The sequence below is a fragment of the Panthera onca genome, chromosome D1 (assembly GCF_046562875.1).
Source record: "Panthera onca isolate mPanOnc1 chromosome D1, mPanOnc1 haplotype 2, whole genome shotgun sequence".
NCBI lineage: Eukaryota > Metazoa > Chordata > Mammalia > Carnivora > Felidae > Panthera > Panthera onca.
In genome coordinates, this window is record NC_138348.1 from 48,826,069 (window position 1) to 48,846,477 (window position 20,409).

Below are 20,409 nucleotides of genomic sequence, written 5' to 3' on the forward strand. Positions count from 1 at the left end.
AAGCAAATGGGGAAACAAGTTAGAAACTGGAAGAGGGTAGCTCAAAATTTCCCTTTGGGGTCTTTATTCTACTTTGTCCTCCCTGCTGCCATGAAGACCACAAATTGAGAGTTCTCACCTGAGATCATGACTATCATAGATAATAAACCTGACTTTGAAAGCTCTGAGGAAAAGAAGAATCTAGCTTTCAAGAACTTCTAAAACTGAGGTGCCTGGCTGGTTCAGTCAGTAGAGTGTGGGATTCTTGATCTCAGGGTCATGAGTTCAAGCTCTGTATTGGGCACAGAGCTTACCAAAATAAGAAACTTCTAAAACTAAGATTTCAAGTAATAATTATTTAAGGAATGTCACCAATCCTGAATGACCAGATGGAAACTGCTTAATTCCTCATTATCCCTCGAAAGTAGCTGTAACTCTGGCCTGAAACAGACCTCCACACAGTGGCCCTCTCTGGTCTGGAACATGTTGAGGAAGGTTCTCACCAGAGCTGCTCCTGGGTCCATGGACATTCTCATTCTAGACATGGACATTCTCACCAAACAGATCCACCAGACTGCTCTAAAATAGATAGAAGGCCTGTCGATAGCCCCAGAAGCAAGGGCCTTCCAGTGCCATAGATGGAGAATAAACAACTCAACCCGCCCAGCCTCCAAGGTCTCTCCAATCTAGCAGAGACACTCCTCCCTCTTCACCAGAATGTTAGTCATTCCTAGAAATTCCTAGAAAAGTACAAAAAGGCACAGTATACAAACTGATCTGGCACCTGGCCTGAAGCTTCCGCACAGTCTCTTCATCTTGCCGGGCCTGTCTCTCATCCTCGAGAGCCTCCTGCAGCTTTAGGTACATGTCTTCCAGCTCCTGTACTCGCTGCAAATACTGTTCCAGTTCAGAGGACTTCTGAGCAACCTGTTCTTCCATCTGTTGTCTGATCTGATGATATAAAAGGGTCATGTTTAAACTCAGGTTAACTTCACCCTCAGGGAAACTCTCCCACTCCTAACACCACAGCCTACCTTGCAGCTCAGCAGGGTGGGCAGGGCCTTGTCCTTCGCTCCTGGAACTGAAGATGGAGGAAGGAGGGCACCACACCCAGTACCAACACTAAGACCCAAGTCCAGGACACAAAGACACCCCAAGTCCAGGATGCAAAGTACACCCCAGATGCTGTGTTCCTGCCCTCTCTGAGTTTCTATCCCTTCCACTCTACACGTTAAGATTCAAGAGTCAAGAAAAAAATCATTCCCCTGTATAATTTCTCCTTAAATTCCTTTTTGTTATAAAGCCACAACCTCTTTACCCACAATCTTCTCTAAAAGGAATGAACCTCTGTCCAGTCAGAAGAGCCCAAGGGTTACAATAAAGGGGAAAGGAAAAGACAGACCTGCAGAGTCCTTGGTGCTTCCCTGGCTGCCTTGAGGCCCCTCCACTCCTGCCCTAGGGCACCTCCAGTCCTGGGGGGCCTCACGCAACTATGTTAGTGCCCTAACAACTCAATGGTTTCTCCCTTCTGTATTAAAATTTTGAATCTCTGCCTTAAAAATTGAAAGACAAGGACATCCAAATGTAATAGCACACACATTAGTGTATGTGTCTGCGGTTTATAAAATATTCACACTTGCTCACATCATCCTAAGAGTCATGAAAGATCACATGACAATGCCTCCAATTTAAAGAAGAGAAAACTAATGCTCAGAAGAAGGAACAGAGAGGAAAGAAACCCAGATGTTCTGGCTGTGAACACGGCAACTCCTTCGTATCACATCTGCCCCACTTGTGTACTTTCTCTCATAAAACAAACATGTCTGTTTCAACTCTAAGCAACAAAAAGTTACTTAAAAAAACATCATGAGCAGCTACTTAATGGGCACTGGACTCAGTACCCTCCCACAAATTACAACTCTGTGGAAGAAGACCTGTGTTCTAATTAACTATCTAACCACCTAGGGCAACCTGACTCTTGGATGTCTTGGGGGATGGGAACCTCTAAGATGAATCAGAGCTGCCAAGAACAGCAGACCAGAATTCCTATATTCTCATGATTTCAGAACCACCCCCCCCCTACTTTGCTCATTACAGAAGAGAAAGGTCATGAAACCCATGCTTACTTTTCCCCCTAGCTATTTATTTTCCAAGCCAGGCCTTTCTGAGAAGGAAAATAGGATGCTGTTAATAAATATATCAGGATGGCAAGGACTGTCCCAGGCAAACCAAGAGATACAGTCACCCTAATCACAGTAGTTATCACCCTATTCCATGAATTTCTATTCTGGGGTCCTAAAAGCAAGATTTATGTCTTTTACCTTTATATCCTGCCATGATGCCTAGCACATAGAAGGTGCTCAATAAAACCATAATGAACAAACACAGAACTTCCCCCAATAGCCCACTGCATGTCTATATAGCATAGTCCCACTGACAAGATGGCCTCACTCCAGTCTCCCAGGCCTTGACCCCTCCCCCTTCACCCAGAAAGAACCATTGTGAGCTAATGCAGCAGTGTTCCCAGGTTCCCAGCTGTAGCACTCACAAGCTTCTCTCGCTCCAGCTCTGTGCTGAACCTCGCCTGTAGTTCCACTTGAGTCTGAAGGCGTTTCTTTTCTTCTTCTGCTGCACGAGACGCTGCTTCTTCCAGTTTCTATCCAATCAAAACCCACCCACAGAAAAGCAGTAAGTAGGGGCGTCTGGGTGGCTCAGTCAGTTGAGCGTCCAGCTTCGGCTCAGGTCATGATCTCACGGTTCATGAGTTCAAGCTCCGTGTCAGGCTCTGCGCTGACAGCTCAGAGCCTGGAGCCTGTTTCAGATTCTGTCTCCCTCTCGCTCTGCCCTGACCCTGCTTGTGCTCTGTCTCTCTGTCTCTAAAATAAATAAACATTAAAAAAAAAAAAAAAATTAAAAAAAAGAAAAGAAAAGCAGTATTAGAGTGGAGGTGTATTAGGAAAGAGAAATGGCCACACCTAAGTACATGGGAAAAGCAAAACATTCTTAATGTTCAATCAAGCTAGAATAAAAACCTTTAGATCCACTGGAATTCCATTCCAACAATTTTCCCAGTGAACATACAGAATGAATTAGGTAAATGAATGACTTGTTAAGTCTGAACAACATTTTGCAAAGAAAATTTTGTATAGTCATGGAGTTAAATTCACTTACAAATGCATTCGTGAGGTTCAACATCTATTTCTTCAGCTCCTTCTATAGTTTTGTCATCTCCCACATTACTCCTTTAAAACTTTTTACCAGAGCTTGACTTCCAGAGGGTGGCAGTGAGGAGCTCCATGGACCCATTTCCCAGCAAAACACCCATAACTGGTGAAAATAATTTCAAAAAACCCCCGAAAACAACCATTTAAAGTCTCCAGAAATTAAACCAATTGCATATAGCAAATGGAGAAGATTTATCCAAAAAAATGAGGCAAGCCTAGAAGACCAAAGGGTACCACCTCTACCTGGTGATGGGCTCAGGAAGCAGGGGTATCACACCCAGAAAAGCAGACCACTAGTTTCTGCCACCAGCTCCAGAGCATTGGCACAGAGGTTTGCCTAGGCAGAGATCTGGAGCTCTCCCCAAAAGAAATGACATTATTTAAAACAAACGTGTGGAAGTTCAAACTTAAAGATGCTCTTGAAAACAATGGAGATTTTAAGGAATTAAGAGGAGGCTCATAGCTCCAAAAGACCAACAAACTATAAACCACACACCAGGTGGAAGTTTAACAGAGAGAACCAGTTACAGAAAGTAAAGAGCCCTCATGTAATAGGAGTAAGTCTCAAAGACTACATATGGGCTTGAATTTAAATAATATCAGACTGTGGAGCAAGTTAGGCCCCAAGCCCTTGTTGAAAACAATAGAGCTCTAACAGCTAGATAGGATAGCAACAGAGGCATACAGCTTAACAGAGAGATTAGAGAAAGAAACACACAAAGAGAACCTTAACATCATGGTCACCTCAGGGTATCTCGTACATGCCCAAGGCTGTGCCTCTGATGAAGAAGACCGTCAGAGGCTTCACAGTGTGAAGAAACAGACCTCATTGAAACAGCCTAGCCAAGTCAGGAGACAAATGAATAAGCAACAACAGGCCCCAGGGGGAGGGGAGAAATCTATATCCAGAGTTGCTACAATATATTGTCTAAAATGTCCAGTTTTCCAAATGGAAAGATATTCCATGCTCGTGGGTTGGAAGAAACATTGTTTAAAATGTCCATACCACCCAAAACAATCTACAAATTTAATGTAATCCCTATCAAAATTCCAACAGCATTTTTCACAATACTACAAGAATAATGCTAAAATTTGTATGAAATCACAAAAGAAGTGGTTTGAAAAAGAAGAACAAAACTGAAGGTATCACAATCCCAGATTTCAGGATATACCACACAAAGCTGTAGTAATCAAAACAGTATGGTATTGGCATTAAAAACAGACACAAAGATCAACAAAACAGAGCAGGAAACCCAGAAATAAATCCACAATTATATGGTCAATTAATCTAAAACAAAGGAGGCAAGAATATGCAATGGGAAAAAGTCTCTTCAACAAATGGTGTTGGGAAAACTGGACAGCAATATGCCAAAGAATGAAACTGGACCACTTTCTTACACCAAACACAATAATAAACACACAATAGATTAAAGACCTAAATGTGAGACCTGAGACCATAAAAATCGTGGAAGAGAAGGCACAGACAGTAATTTCTCTGACACTGGTCATAGCAACATTTTTCTAGATACGTCTCCTGAAGCAAGGGAAACAAAAGCAAAAATAAACTATTGGGACCACATCAAAATAGAAAGCTTCGGCACAGCACAGGAAACAATCCACAAAACTAAAAGAGAGCCTATTGAATGGGAGAAGATAGTTGCAAATGATATATCTGATAAGTGGCTCATATCCAAAATATATAAAGAACTGACACAACATCCAAAAAAAAAAAAAAAGCAAATAATTAATTAAAAATGGGCAGAAGACATGAACAGACATTTCTCCAATGAAAACATACAGATGGCTAACAGACACATGAAAAGATGCTCGACATCACTCATCATCGGGGAAATGAAATCAAAACCAAAATGAAACATCACCTCACACCTGTCAGAATGGTTAAAATAAAAAACACAAGAAACAAGTATTGGCAAGGATGTGGAGGAAAAGGAACCCTTGTGCACTGCTGGTGGGAATGCAAACTGGTGCAGCCACTTTGGAAAAGAGTATGCAGCTTCCTCAGAAACTAAGCACAGAATTACCATGTGATCCAGTAATCACACTACTGGGTATTTACCCAAAGAATACAAAAACACTAAGTCAGAAATATATATGCACATCTCTGTTTATTGCAGCATTATTTACAATAGCAAGATATGGAAACAACCCAAATGCCCATCAACAGATGAATAGATAAAGAAGTGGTATGTGTGTATGTACACATACACACACAATGGAATAGTACTCAGCCATGAAAAAGAATGAAATCTTGCCATTTGCAATGTGGATGGATCTAGAGGATCTAGTACAATGGTGGGTAAAATAGAGAAAGACTAATAACATGATTTCAGTTATATGTAAAAATTTAAGAAACAAAACAATGGAAATAAGAGAGAAAAAAAGACTCTTAAATATAGAGAACAAACTGATGGTTACCAGAGAGGAGGTGGGTGGGGGAATGGGTGAAATAGGTGGAAGGGATTAAGAGTACACTCATTGTGATGAGCACTGAGTAATGTGTGGAATTGTTGTTGAATCACTAAACACTTGAAACTAATATGACACTATATGTTAATTATACTGGAACTTAAAAAATAAATGTTTAAAAATAAATATTAAAAATAATAATAAAATAAAATGTCCAGGGAAAAAAGCGGGCAATAGACTGCCTCTGAAGGGGCCCTGGTGGTGGATTTAGCAATTATTTTATAAAAGTTTTATGTTCAAAGAACTCAAGGAAACCAAGCTTAAGGAAGTAATAGAAGGTATAACAATACCCTATCAAATAGAGATTATCAATAAAAAGATATAAAAATAACCAACTGGAAATTCTGGAGTTGAAAAGCATGATAACTAAAATGAAAACTTCACTAGATGTTTTCACCTTACATATTTGGGCTGCAAGAAGAATCAAAGATCAATTGATAGAAATGCAATTTGAAGAACAGAGAGAAAAAGGAATGAAGAAAAATGAACAGAGCCTCAGAGAAATGTGGGACACTATTAAGCGTACCAACATTCACATAATGAGAGTTTCCAAAGAAGAGGGAAGAGAGAAAGGAACAGGAAAAAATGTTTAAAGAAATAATCGCTGAAAACTTTCCCAATTTGATGGAAAACATTAACTGACACATCCAAGAATTCAACAGATTCTAGGATAAACACAAAGAGATATACACCACACCCATCATAATAAACCTGTAGAAAGACAAAGTAAAAAAGAAAATCCTGAAAGCAACAGGAAAAAAATGATTCATCACACACAAGAAAACATCAATAAAATTGACAGATGACTTCTCGTCAAAAACACGTAACTAGTTCTGGGCAAAGTACTGTAAACAGAAGTGACACTTCTGAGCTGGAGTAGTTAACTGCCAAACCCTTGAACACTTTTTCCTCTGTTACAGTGATTAGTAAGATTTGAAATAGTAGCTGTTGCATCAGCCTGGATTTCATAATTGTAAGTGTGTATACTCTGCTCCAGCAATCCCATCTCTGAGAATTTATTCTAAACACATACAGTAAAACCTTGGATTGTGAGTAACTTGTTCTGCAGTGTTCCGCAACACAAGCAAACATTTCTAATAAATTTATTGACAAATGAGCAATGTCTTGCAATACAAGTAGTACGTGATGCCAAACATCACATGATCATGAATGAGTCAATGGTTCTTGAAATTCACTTTGAGAAACAAGTGTTCTGTATTACAAGCATGTTTCTGGATCAAATTATGCTCACAAACCAAGGTTTTACTGAATTATTAGAACGTGTATAAAATGATACAGGTACAAAATAATTCCCTGTAGCATTGCCTATTTAATCAAAAGAGTAAAAATAACCCAAATGTTCATCAACAGGGGACTGGCATTGTTTTCTTCTCTTTCTGATAGTCCATTATTAATGTGTATAGATGTTACAGAATTTTGCATATTTTTTGTTCTACAACTTTACTGAATTTATTAGTTCTAACAGTTTTTTGATGGAGTTAATAGTTTTTTCTATATATAATATCATGTCATCTGCAAATAGTGACAATTTTACTTCTTACTTTCCAATTTGCAGATCTTTTCTTCTTTTTCTTATCTAATTGCTCTGGCTAGGCCTTCAAATACTATGCTGAATAAAAGTGGTGAGAGTAGGTGTCCTTCTCTTATTCCTGAGCTTAGAGGAAAAGCTTATGATGTTAGGTATGGGCTTTGTATGCATTTATTATTTGAGATACATTCTCCCCACACCTGCTTTGTTGAGAGTCTTTAACATAAGTCAATGTTGAATTTGTCAAATGCTTTTCTGCAAATATTGAGATGATCATATGATTTTTATCTTTCATTTTTATAATGTAGTGTATCATACTTATTAGCAAACAAGATTAAAAAATGTGAAATGAGACATAAAAAAATAAAATACTGGGGAGGGGAAAATAAAAATGTTGAGCTTGAGAATGGGATCAAACTTAAGTTATCAACTTAAAACAGTGTTACAAATATAAGTTGTTATATGTAAGCTTCATGGTAATCACAAGGCTAAAACCTATTTTAAATATGCAAAAGATAAAGAGAAGGGATATAAACATAGCACTAAAAGAAGTCATCAAACCATAAAAGAGGAGAGCAAGAGAAAAAAGGAACAGAGAAGAACTACAAAAACAGCCACAGAGGGGCGCCTGGGTGGCGCAGTCGGTTAAGCGTCCGACTTCAGCCAGGTCACGATCTCACGGTCTGTGAGTTCGAGCCCCGCGTCAGGCTCTGGGCTGATGGCTCAGAGCCTGGAGCCTGTTTCCGATTCTGTGTCTCCCTCTCTCTCTGTCCCTCCCCCGTTCATGCTCTGTCTCTCTCTGTCCCAAAAATAAATAAACGTTGAAAAAAAAAAAAAAAAAACAGCCACAGAACATTTAACAAAATGGCAGCAAGTACCTATCAATAATTAATGTAAATACACTAAACTCTCCAATCAAAAGACAGAGTGACTGAATAGGGTTTAAAAAAAATTTTTTTTAATGTTTGTTTATTTTTGAGAGAGAGACAGAGTGTGAGCAGGGGAGGGGCAGAGAGAGAGACAACACAGAATCCGAATACAAAGCAGGCTCCAAGCTCTGAGCTGTCAGCACAGAGCCTGACATAGGGCTTGAACTCATGAACCACAACAACATGAGTTCAGACACTTAACAGACTGTTAACAGTCAGACACTTAACAGACTGAGCCACCCAGGAGTCCCCAAAAGTATTAAAAAATTCTTTGTGAGTCTATTCAGAGGATATCAGCACAAAGTGTGGCATTTCCATGGACTGCAAAGGGAGAACCCCAACAGAAATGAGGGGGCTTATACTGTGAGCATCTCCCATACTCCAGGGCATAGGTGCTACATAGGAGGACACAAAAGGGTCTCTAATCTTGTCGTTAGCAGGTGTTCACTGATGGAAGGCAGACAGGCTCAAGTGCCCATACACTGGGGACCCACTACCACCCCAGAACCATGATATAACTGAGCAACAAGGTTTCCCAATGAACATCAATTATTCTTGTTGTTTTCTGGTCAATGAAATGTCTTGCCGACCTGAGATCCTCATACTTCCAAGGCTGGAAAAACCAGATTATCTCACTTAGTAACCTAGACACACTTCCTAAGAAAACAATTTACAAAAAAAATCTCTCTAAAATTGCATGAACCTGGTCTTGGTAGAACCAAAGCTTGTAAGTAAGGAAGCTGTGGCTCCTGCAATGAAACAGAGCGCCCTCCCTCAGCCCATTCCCACCTTCCTCACGGTCTCCAGCTCCTGCTGCTTATTTTCGTTGGCAGTCTGGAGTTCCTTCATCTGTCGCTCCAGCTCCTCCTGTTCAGCCAGCAGCTTCTTCCGGAGTTCTTTCCGACGTTGGCGGGCTTCTTTATGTGGTGGGGAGCTGCCCAACTTCAACAGATGGATAGTAGAGTGAATGGCTATAAAAAGTGTAAGATAAAAAACGGAATATACTGTTTATTCTTTGTAAGCCTAACATAAACATGGCACATTGGGAAGAAAACCAGAGACCCAGTGTAGATTCTGATTCTGCCACTGAGAAATGGTGTGACCTTGAGCAAGCCACATAACCTTCCACAGAATCAGTTTCCTCATCTCTAAAATTAAAGAGATGATTTCTAGAGTCCCTTCCAGCTCTAAAATTCCGTAACTGTACATCTGTGCTTAAATAGATACTTGATAAGGGAATATGACACACATTTGAAGAACTTCAAATACTTTCAATTAATTCCCTTCTCTCTATTTCCTCAAAAGGCCAAATAAGAACAAGACATAGTTAGGGTTGAGATTATTAGTTCCTGATATCTGACTTGCTACCTGCTGGGTTTAGTCTGCCCCTTATCTATGCCTTATGAAACCATCTCCTTATACACTCCCTTCCTGAGATGGTAATAATAGCTACCAGTTATTTAATAGTTGCTATATGTATACCTTTTATATGCATTATCTAATTTTTACATATTTTCCTGATTGTTTGAATTATTTAAATTTAATTTTTTGAACAGCTAATACTCTCACATTGTTCAAATTCAAAAGCATAAAAAGATCTACAGGAAAAGTCTCCCTCCTATTCTTATCCCCAAGTACTGGGTTCCCCTCTCCACTTACCAACTAATGTTAACAATTTCTTCTGCATCTTTCCAGAGATATTTTAAGCATATGCAAATAAGGAGGTATATACACCTTCCACCTTCCTTTGACATAATACACCCTTCTGAGCTTTGGTTTTTTTCACTTAATTTATCTTGGAGAGATTTCCATTATCAGTACATCAAACATTAAACATAATGTACCTAACTCCACTGTGTTACTGTACCATAATTTATTCAACCATTTCACAATTAATGGATACTTAAGCTGTTTGCAATCTATCACAAACATTTCTGCAATGATGTGTCTTTTTTAAAATGTGCAAGTATAGGGGCACGTGGGTGGCTCAGTCGGTTAAGCATCCAACTTTAGCTCAGGTCATAATCTCACAGTTTGTGAGTTCGAGCCCCACGTCGGGCTCTGTGCTGAGAGCTCAGAGGCTGGAGCCTGCTTCAGATTCTGTGTCTCCCTCTCTCTCTCTCTCTCTGCCCCTCCTCCGCTAGCATTCTCTCTCTCTCAAAAATAAGTAAGTATTCTAAAAACATTTTTAATGTGCAAGTATATCTTCATTATCTAATTATTAGCCCTCACAAAAACCTTGAGAGGTAGGTACTATTATCCCTATTCTACAGAAGAGGAAAAACAGCTACAAAATTCCTAACTCAACTCAAGTGACCCAGGAAAGAGGACTTAAACCTAGGTGCACTTGCCTCAAACTCTTTAACCACATCGAAATGACCACAACTTTCAGTATAACAGTATTTTACTTATGTCCAAGAATACCATATTCGGAATCCCTTTTCAAGATTAAAAAAAAAAAAATCTCATTGGAAGGGCTGGGGGGCTCAGTCAGTTAAGCATCCAACTCTTGGTTTCAGCTCAGGTCATAATCTCACAGTTTGTGAGTTAGAGCCCCACGTCCGGCTCTACACTGACAGCGTGGAGCCTGCTTGGGATTCTCCCTCTCCCTCCCTCTCTCTCTCTCTCTGTCCATCTCCCACTTGTGCTCTCTCTCTCTCTGAAAATAAATAAATAAGCTTTTAAAAAAGTTATTAAATCAAAAGTTTGTGTTCTTGAGATAATTATTTGAAAGTAGTGATTTCTTGTGAAAATAACAAATCTTGAAAATTATTGAAATATTCAAAAGCAACTGTATTATTCCTGTTTTCTGTATTATTAAAAATTCATGATGATCACTTTAAAATTCTTCATAGTCCTTAAAATGGGAAATTCCATTATCTTTAAATAATAAAAGTAAAAAAAAGAAACCCTAAAATGTATAGTTTATAATTTTCCCACAAGTTCATTATACAAATGAAATTGATGAAAAATTTGGGACTTCCTTTCACTTTATTTTTCTTTCAGTTACTATGCTGCATGTAGAAATAACTACAATGAGGGAACAATGCCTCATGAGATTAAAATGAGATTTAAAAATACAAAGTCAGTGCTCTCAAGTTATATCATGACAAATAATAAAAATTGCCTTACCCTGAATCCACTCCTGTTTCTTCTTCTTATCTGAGGCACTGATTTCAAAGGTTTTATCAAAACATTTTATGAGAAAAAGGCATTTCTTCCCATCTTTGTCAGGTAAGGACTAACAAGGAAAGCAAAATTAGTTATTTTTAATTTTATTTCTAAGCATTGAAATTAAGTTCAATCTTAACTATTTACACAAATCTTGCTGAAATTCAACATCAATAAAAAAAGTCCATAAGAGCATATTTCTAATTTACAAAATACTGTCCTCTAGGCAACATTACCTATGGTAATAAATAACCCTGATTAGCATACTTCATCTGGACTAGGAGAACCACCAACACCTGATAGGGACACTATGCTTTGGCACAATGACTCTTGTACGTGAGCACATCCTTTATAGGAACCCTGGAAGGTATACCCACGTATTGACTCCAATGGGCTATGAGACTTCTAAGCCAGGGTGATTCCCACATCTGCCTAATGCAGATCCACTCTCTTTGACCTGGGATGTTAGTGCTAGCAAGCTGTAGCTCCTCTCCTATATCCTTATAAGTAGACTGGTATGGCCTATGATAATCTCGTGAGTATCCATGTGTAGTTGAATCTAAGAAGACCACTTAGTGGGCAGTGCAAACCCAGAGGCATTAATATATCTATACTATTTCATCCATCAAAATACACTGTCATTTATGAGTGAGATGTTAGGTATTTTAAATGTTCTTCAAGAAATACAAATATGGTGATAGTTTAGATATAAATTAAAAACTCAAAATTACTGTTCTTGAAGACTTCACTTCTTTACCGAATTAATATCTGGGAATAAAGTGTACTGAAAGTCACCCAAAATACTCAAAGGTAATGCTCCCATTTTCATTAGTTTTATTTACTATACTCAAAATGGCCCAGATGTCATGGTATATTCATGATTTCAAACACTGTCTTACTGAATAATTTTGTGCTTTCTTTTTTATGACTCCATTTTATTCAATAAGTGATTCCTTAAATGTACAAACAAATCTGATTTAATCCCTATACTTTTTCCATGAGATAGAAGATAAATTCACATTATAAAAAACTTTTGTCAGGTATCTCTGGTTTTTGGTTCAGAAACTATGGCAACTGTATGCCTATGTTATTTTAGAAATGTAAATTTTAAGATTCTTTCAAGACTCTGAAGTCTAGAAGGAATATAAAACACTTGGGCAGCAGGGGGCAGCAACAGAAAGAAGTAACAGTAGACTGACCTCCACACAGCAGTTTTCATCCAAGAGAATGTCTCCTTTCTTATCTTTCAGATCTTCACCCACATAATAAGAAATTATGTTGGGTTTTAGTACAAACCAGCGTTCAGTCCAGTTTTTCCGTCTATGGCCTTTTTTCATCATGTAACCCTATGAAAGATTAAATTTTATATAAATACCTGTTCTTTTTCTTATAAGAGCTGATATCTCTTCCTGAATACATGAATATCAGTGGTTCTTGACCTCTGGAGATCATGAACCCACTGAGGATCTATGAAGGCCAGGGGCACTATACCCAGTCAAATTCATGCTAATAACACGCACACAAAAGTTTACACAGAATTCTGGGCATGCAGAGACAACCCCTCTAACTCCACCCCATGCTACATACAGAGAGTAGCCTTAGGACTCCTGGTGCTAAAAACATTGTGATTTTTTAAAATTCCTTATCTTTTAGGGATACCTATTGAAATATTTATAGATAAAATGAAATATCTGGGATTTGTTTCAAGATACAGGAGAGGCAAAAGTAGGAGGGTAGGATTAACTATGTGTTGGTAGTTACTGGGGCTGGGTGAATGGTATATGAGGGTTCATTATACTATTCTGTCCATTCTGATTAACACACACACACACATACACACACACACACACACACACAAAAACCCTAACAGTGATTCTCAGCAAACTAAAACCTCAATCAATGAAAATATTAAAGTTGGCCGAATATATCTTTCAACCAATCACCTTCTGGCACCAACCTACCCTTCCTACCTGACCTCTCACTATTCTGGAGGATGAACTCCTCCAGATGAGCAGAAAGAAAAAGAACTGGACCAAGTAGTTAGGATTCTGGCTTCTACACTTTCACTTCTATACTTTCTTCCCACAAATCAGTCACAAAGGTATATAACTCATATTTTTACTTCAGCAAAATTATAATTATAGGCCAAAGCCCTTCAGGGTTGTCTGAGAATAGATGAATTTTAAATAGTAAATGTACAAGTGCTGATACCCTATAGCAGACTATTCATTATCATTATATAATATTAGCTTGACTGTATCATTTGGTTATTATACCAAGTTCTAATCATATTACTTGTTCAGCTTCCTCATCCTTGGACATTTAAGCAAAAGCTATCTCATACTGAAATTCATCTGTAGTCCAATTATCCTGCCATCCTGGTGGGCCTAGAAGTCCTCTTTGGACACAGACCATGTCTCACATCTCTTTGTAGCACCAAAAACCTATACAAATGAAACCTCAATTAATGTTTCTTGATGGGTTCAATTAGGGAAAAAGAGCAAAGACACAACTTCACCTACTGAGCAAATAAAGGACCAAAGTAAGGAAATCCCAAATTGGAATTATTATTCAGTATAATAATGTAAAAAATATGAAAGAGCCGCTAAAAAGAAAAACATGTAAATTCTATTTAACAATCATTAAGCATTCCATATTTATATCAGATGCTATGTAGGTCATAATCTAACAAGATAAATGCAACTTTGCTATATAAAGGTATTTACTCTAAAAATAAGGGTATTTCTCTAATTTTATAAAAATATATAGGGGTGTCAGGGTGGGTCAGTCGGCTAAGCGTCTGACTTCAGCTCGGGTCACGATCCCACAGTTTGTGAGTTCGAGCCCTGCATCAGGCTCTCTGCTGTCAGTACAGAGCCCACTTCAGATCCTCCGTGCCCCTCTCTCTCTGCCCCTACCCAGCTGGTTCTCTCTCTCAAAATAAAGAAATAAACTTAAAAAAATAATTAAAAAATTAAAATATGTAATCATATGCATACATTCATGTATAGAATCTAGTAGTAAATCCAATCAACAAGAAAGGAATAAAGAATAAAATAAAATTTACAGGAATCCCACAATCCAGGAGTAATCACTTTTAACATTTTGGTGAGCATCCTTCCAGATAGCCCTACACATATATATCACATTACATGAAAGGGATTACAATATACTTCCTGTTCAACAACCTGTTTTTTTTTTTTTCTCTGAACAACATGCCATGAGGATCTCTCAGATCAACAAGTATGGATGTACACGTGACATGAAAGTACTTTAAAGACAGTTTGGAAATGTGGTCATTTAAACAATTCTTTCAAAATAGCAACTTCCCAATGCTTAAGTATACTTCAAAATTGTATCAGTAATTTTTCTTTAAGCCTAATACAAGACTGGGAAAATAAGAAACTTTATTCTTGTTCTAAATCAGTATAAAGGTATAAATGACTTATACTCAAATGAAAATGTCTTATTTCAAACATGTCAAAGTCTAAAGGTAAGGAGAAACACAGTGTTCCAGGACTCTTACCTGTTTCAACACATCTAATATAAGCTCATTAAAGACTTCATTAACTGCCATGGACACCGTCTGCCGATCCATGCCTTTGCTAAACTGTCCATTTCCAATAAGTTCAATCAGTTCCCACACAGAAAGACCATCTTTACTGTCATCAAAGTTGATTTTATAATGTTCAAATTGTTCCTGTTGCCAACCTCCTCCCATAGCTTCTGTAAGTTTCTTAAGCAGGTATTCAATCTATAAAAAGAAAAATTTTTAATTATTAATTCCTAGTAAAAAAAATAATAACTTTTAAACTTAGGTATGTATCTATGTTATTTACACTGATAAGGTCAACTTAGGAAATGTTCCTTTTTAGTTTCAAAATTGTATCTTTAAAAAATCATGATATTATCAGAGGAAAGGTATAGATAAAATGCCACTAGTCCTGTATTAACCTTATAGAATAAGGACCAAAAACTGAGGGGCACCTGGGTGGCTTAGTTGGTTAAGCATCCAACTTTGGCTCAAGTCATGATCTCACAGTTCATGAATTTGAACCCCCAAGTCGAGCTCTGTGCTGACAGCTCAGAGCCTGGAGCCTACTTCAGATTCTGTGTCTCCCTCTCTCGCTGCCCCTCCCCCACTCGTGCTCTGTCTCTCTTGCTCTCTCAAAAATAAAATAAACATTACAAAAAATTTTTTTGAAGGAATCAAAAACTTACAACCCTCTAATAGTATAGTATATTTGTATACTATAGCAGAACTAAAGCAAACTGTACACATACACTTAATTGATGTGGTTTGACTACTCTGTTGGATAAATAACTTAAATATATCAGAATATCAATCTTACTGAATTAATATGCAAGTACTAATTAAATAAGCATCTCAAATTAGTATTTACAACTTAGTCCCCAATTTATAAATTTCCCACGTAAGCCAATTATTTGAAATTTATGATGCTTCCTCCCATTATAACATTGACAATGTTGGAAACAATGGCCAAATTCCTACCCTGGGCTGAAAAAGCTTATTAAATCCTGAAAAACATACCTTTGTGTAGAACAGTAGAAAATATTGCTATTCAAATAACAGCAGGTAAACAAAACAGGCAATAATACTCACTGAATGAGAAACTGCTATCTTCTGGAAAGCCTGGGTTTCCTACAATGCTATCAAATTCAACACATCCAAAAATGAATGCGTCACCTCTACCTTCCAAATGGCTTTCCCTTCTATTATTGATTTCAGCTGGGAACAACACCATTCACCCATGTCAATCCTTGTTCCCTATTCCTTTATTCCAAATCAGTGATAAAATCCTACTGTTTCACTTCCCCAGATCAGTGCTTTTCAAACTGCAGGTTATAACCCAATATAAAATCAACTTATTACATAGTCACCAGCATCTTCTTTAATTGAATGAAAGTATTTGAGTTTACTCACAATAAAGACAAATGTTTTGTGGTTAGTTTGGTGTTGTGGGTATGCCTATGTGTGCTGGTCATGAAGTAATATCTTCCTATGGGTTATAGTCAAGAGAGAATGAAAAACTTTTTCCCAGACAATTCTCAAACCCATCCCCTCCTACTCCATCTACCTTGTTCAGGCCTCCCAGTTGGTATCCTTGCCTCCAGCATTGCTCCCTTGTATCTACATTCTGCCAGAGAAATTTTTTCAAAACATAACCTGAGCCTATCACCTCTCTCTCTATTTTTTTTAATGTTTATTTATTTATTTTTGAGAAAGAGAGATAGAGAGTGAGCAGGGGAGGAGCAGAGAGAGAGAGAGACAGAGAGAGAGAGAGAGAGAGAATCCCAAGCAGGCTCCGTGCTGTCAGCAAGAACCCAATGCAGGGCTCAAACTCATGAACCGTGAGATCACGACATGAGCTGAAACCAAGCGCTGGATGCTTAACCAACTGAGCCACCCAGGCACCCCTCACCTCCCTCTTTAAATCCTGTCCTGGTTCTCAAAGATAAAGGCCAAGTTTTCCTGTGTCCCTTGGTGACCACCATTCCTCCCTCCCATTTACTATCTCTAACATGTCCACTATGCCCACTGCAGATTTTACACACTTCACTAATACCACAGATCAGGGGTCTCAAGCTTCTTCTGTAAAGGGTTAGGTAGTAAATATTTGAGGCTTTGTGCATTTCTATTATAAGTTACTCTTTGTCTGGGTTTGTTTGTTTTTTACAATGCTTTAAAAATGTAAAAACTCTTCTTAGCACATGGGCTAAACAAAAACAGGCTACGGGCTACATTCAGCAGTGAGCCATAGCCATAGTTTGCCAATACCTGTCATAGATTATAAATTTACCCATTTAACATACTTTTTTATGCTTCTATGCCTTTCCCCACCCTGTCCTCTCTGTCTTGAATATCTCTCCTCATTTCTGCATCAAGCTAAATGGTATTCGTTCAAATTCTGTATTGTCTAGGATATTCCTATTCAAAGTGAGGTGTGAACAGCAGCATCAGCATCACCTAGGTTGTTAGAAATGAAGAACCTTGGACCCCACCAAAGACCCAAAAATCAAAATCTGCATTTTAACAAGAACCCAGGTACTTCCATATGCACATTAAAGTTTGAGAAAGCACTACTCTAGTAAAACTGCTCTGACCAACCCTAATCCAGGTTAGGTGTTCTTTTTTTTTTTTTTTTTTTTCCCCAAAATTATTTTGAGAGAGAGAGACAGAGGATGAGCACAAGCAGGGGAGGGGAAAAGAGAGAGGAAAAGAGAGAATCCCAGGTAGGCTCCATCCTGTCAGTGCAGAACCCAATATGGGGCTTGAACCCACAAACAGTGAGATCATGACCTGAGCTGAAATGAAGAGTCAGATGCTTACCCAACCTAGCCACCCAGGCGCCCCCAGGTCAGTTGTTCTTCTATGTCACTCCACTTAGCATATTGTACTGAAATTATCTCTTAATCATTTGGATTCCCACCATTTTCTGAATTCCTTATAGACGGGACCATGTCCCACCTATCTTTGAATATCCAGAACTCAGCAGCATACCTAGAATGTGGTAAAGCTCAATTACTGTTTACTAAACTGAAATAAACTAAGCTAAGCCTCAATTTTCTCATCTATGAAACGGGCATAATAACACTTATCATATAGAACTACTATGGGGATAAAATGAGACAAATACTGATTATTTTGCACAGTGTCTGACATGGTAGGTAGTCCATCAATGTTATTTCCTTTTGTACTGAGTGGTGCATTATTCAAACATTTAAAATGACATTTAATTTTTTTATTATTTTTTTAAATTTAAATCCAAGTTAGTTAACATGTAGTGTAATAATAATTTCAGGAATAGAATTCAGTGATTCATCACTTACATTTAACACCCAGTGCTCATCCCAACAAGCATCCTCCTTAATGCCCCTCACCCATTTAGCTCTCCCCCCACCAGCCAACACCCCACCAGCAACCCTCAATTTGTTCTCTGTATTCAAGAGTCTCTTATGGTTTGTCTCCCCCTCTGTTTTTATGTTATTTTTGCTTCCCTTCCCTTATGTTCATCTGTTTTGTATCTTAAATTCCACATATGAATGAAATCATATGGTATTTGTCTTTCTCTGACTTACACATTCTAGTTCCATCCACATTGTTGCAAATGGCAAGATTCCATTCTTTTTGATCACCAAGTAATCATCCATTGTGTATATATACCACGTCTTCTTTATCCATTCATCAGTCGATGGACATTTGGGCTCTTTCCATACTTTGGCTATTGTTGATAGTGCTGCTATAAACATTGGGGTACATGTGCCCCTTCAAATCAGCACTCCTGTGTCGTTTGGTTAAATACCTAGTAGTGCAATTGCTGGATTGTAGGGTAGTTCTATTTTTAATTTTTTGAGCAATCTCCAAATTGTTTTCCAGAGCGGCTGCACCAGTTTGCATTCCCACCAGCGCTGCAAAAGGGTTCCTCTTTCTCCGCATCCTTGCATCTGTCATTGCCTGAGTTGCTAATTTTAGCCATTCTGACAGGTGTGAGGTGGAATCTCACTGTGGTTTTGATTTGTATTTCCCTGATGATATGTGATGTTGAGCATTTTTTCATGTGTCTGTTAGCCATCCGGATGTCGACTTTAGATAAGTGTCTATTCATGTCTTCTGCCCATTTCTTCACTGGATTATTGGTTTTTTGGGTGTTGAGTTTGATAAGTTCTTTATAAATTTTGGATACTAGCCCTTTCTCCAATGTCATTTGCAAATATCTTCTCCCATTCTGTCAGCTGCCTTTTAGTTTTGCTGATTGTTTCCTTTGCTATGCAGAAGCTTTTTACCTTAATGAAGTCCCAATAGTTAATTTTTGCTTTTGTTTCTCTTGCCTTTGGAGACATGTCAAGTAAGAAGTTGCTGCAGCCAAAGTCAAAGAAGTTGTGCCTGTTTTCTCCTCTAGGATTTTGATGGCTTCCTGTGTTATGTTTAGGTCTTTCATACATTTTGAGTTTATTTTTGTGTATGGTGTAAGAAAGCAGTCATGTTCATTCTTCTGCATGTTGCTGTCCAGTTTTCCCAGCACCATGTGTTGATGAGACTGTCTTTTTCCCTTTGGATATTCTTTCCTGCTTTGTCAAAGATTAGTTGGCCATATGTTTGTGGGTCCATTTCTGGGTTCTCTGTTTTATTCCTTTGATCTATGTGTTTGTTCTTGTGCCAGTACTATACTGTCTTGATGATTACAGTTTTGTCATACAGCTTGAAGTATAGAACTATGATGCCTCCAGCTTTGGTTTTCTTTTTCAAGATTGCTTTGGCTATTTGGGGTCTTTGCTGGTTCTATACAAATTTTAGGATTGTTTGTTCTACCTCTGTGAAGAATGCTGATGTTATTTTGACAGGGATTGCTAAAATTACATTTGAGAGAGGCACCTGGGTGGCTCAGTCAGTTAAGCATCCAACTCTTGGCTTTGGCTCGAGTCATAATCCCAGGGTCTTGGGATTAAGCCCCACATCGGGCTCTGACTGAGCATGGAGACTGCTTAAGATTCATTCATTCTCTCCCCCCCCCCCCCCCCCGACCCTCTCTCAGGATTCCTGGGTGGCTCAGCCAGTTAAGTGTCCAACTTCAGTTCAGGTAATGATATCATGGTTTGTGAATTCGACTCCTGAAATCAGGCTCTATGCTGTCAACACCAAACCTGCTTTGAATCCTCTGTCCCCCTCTGTTTGCCCCTCCCAACCCCTCTAAAAAAAAAAAAACATTAAAAAAAAAAAAAAGATTCTCTCTCTAATAAAAATAATAATACCAAAAAAATAAAAATGTAAAAATAAATAAAAGAATGCTCAATTAAATTTACCTATAATTTCCACTGCATAAAGACTCTGTAAATATTTTGACAAATACTAGAGGAAAACACAGAAATAGTAAGTCTAACTTGTTACAGATAAGATTGTGAGTTAATTTTTCTTTCTCTCCTTTGCACTTCTACTAATTTGGCTATAAAGCTGTTTGTGAAATAACATATTTTAGCAGAAAAAGAATGCCAACAATAGCAAAAACATGCTTGCAAAGAAATGTACATCCACAAAATATCACAAAGTCAA

At 38.2% G+C, this 20,409-nt stretch overlaps 1 protein-coding gene across 1 annotated transcript in view; it reads right to left on the minus strand.

Annotated features, from left to right (window-relative positions):
* SWAP70 (switching B cell complex subunit SWAP70) overlaps positions 1 to 20,409 on the minus strand; it is a 78,270-nt gene that overhangs the window by 7,898 nt on the left and 49,963 nt on the right. The window contains exons 4-9 of the mRNA XM_060605982.3: positions 14,866 to 15,093; positions 12,539 to 12,685; positions 11,301 to 11,409; positions 8,958 to 9,139; positions 2,528 to 2,635; positions 764 to 930 (exon numbers count right to left, since the gene is read on the minus strand). Coding sequence (XP_060461965.1) covers positions 764 to 930; positions 2,528 to 2,635; positions 8,958 to 9,139; positions 11,301 to 11,409; positions 12,539 to 12,685; positions 14,866 to 15,093 — 941 coding nt within the window. The remainder of the gene's footprint in view (positions 1 to 763; positions 931 to 2,527; positions 2,636 to 8,957; positions 9,140 to 11,300; positions 11,410 to 12,538; positions 12,686 to 14,865; positions 15,094 to 20,409) is intronic.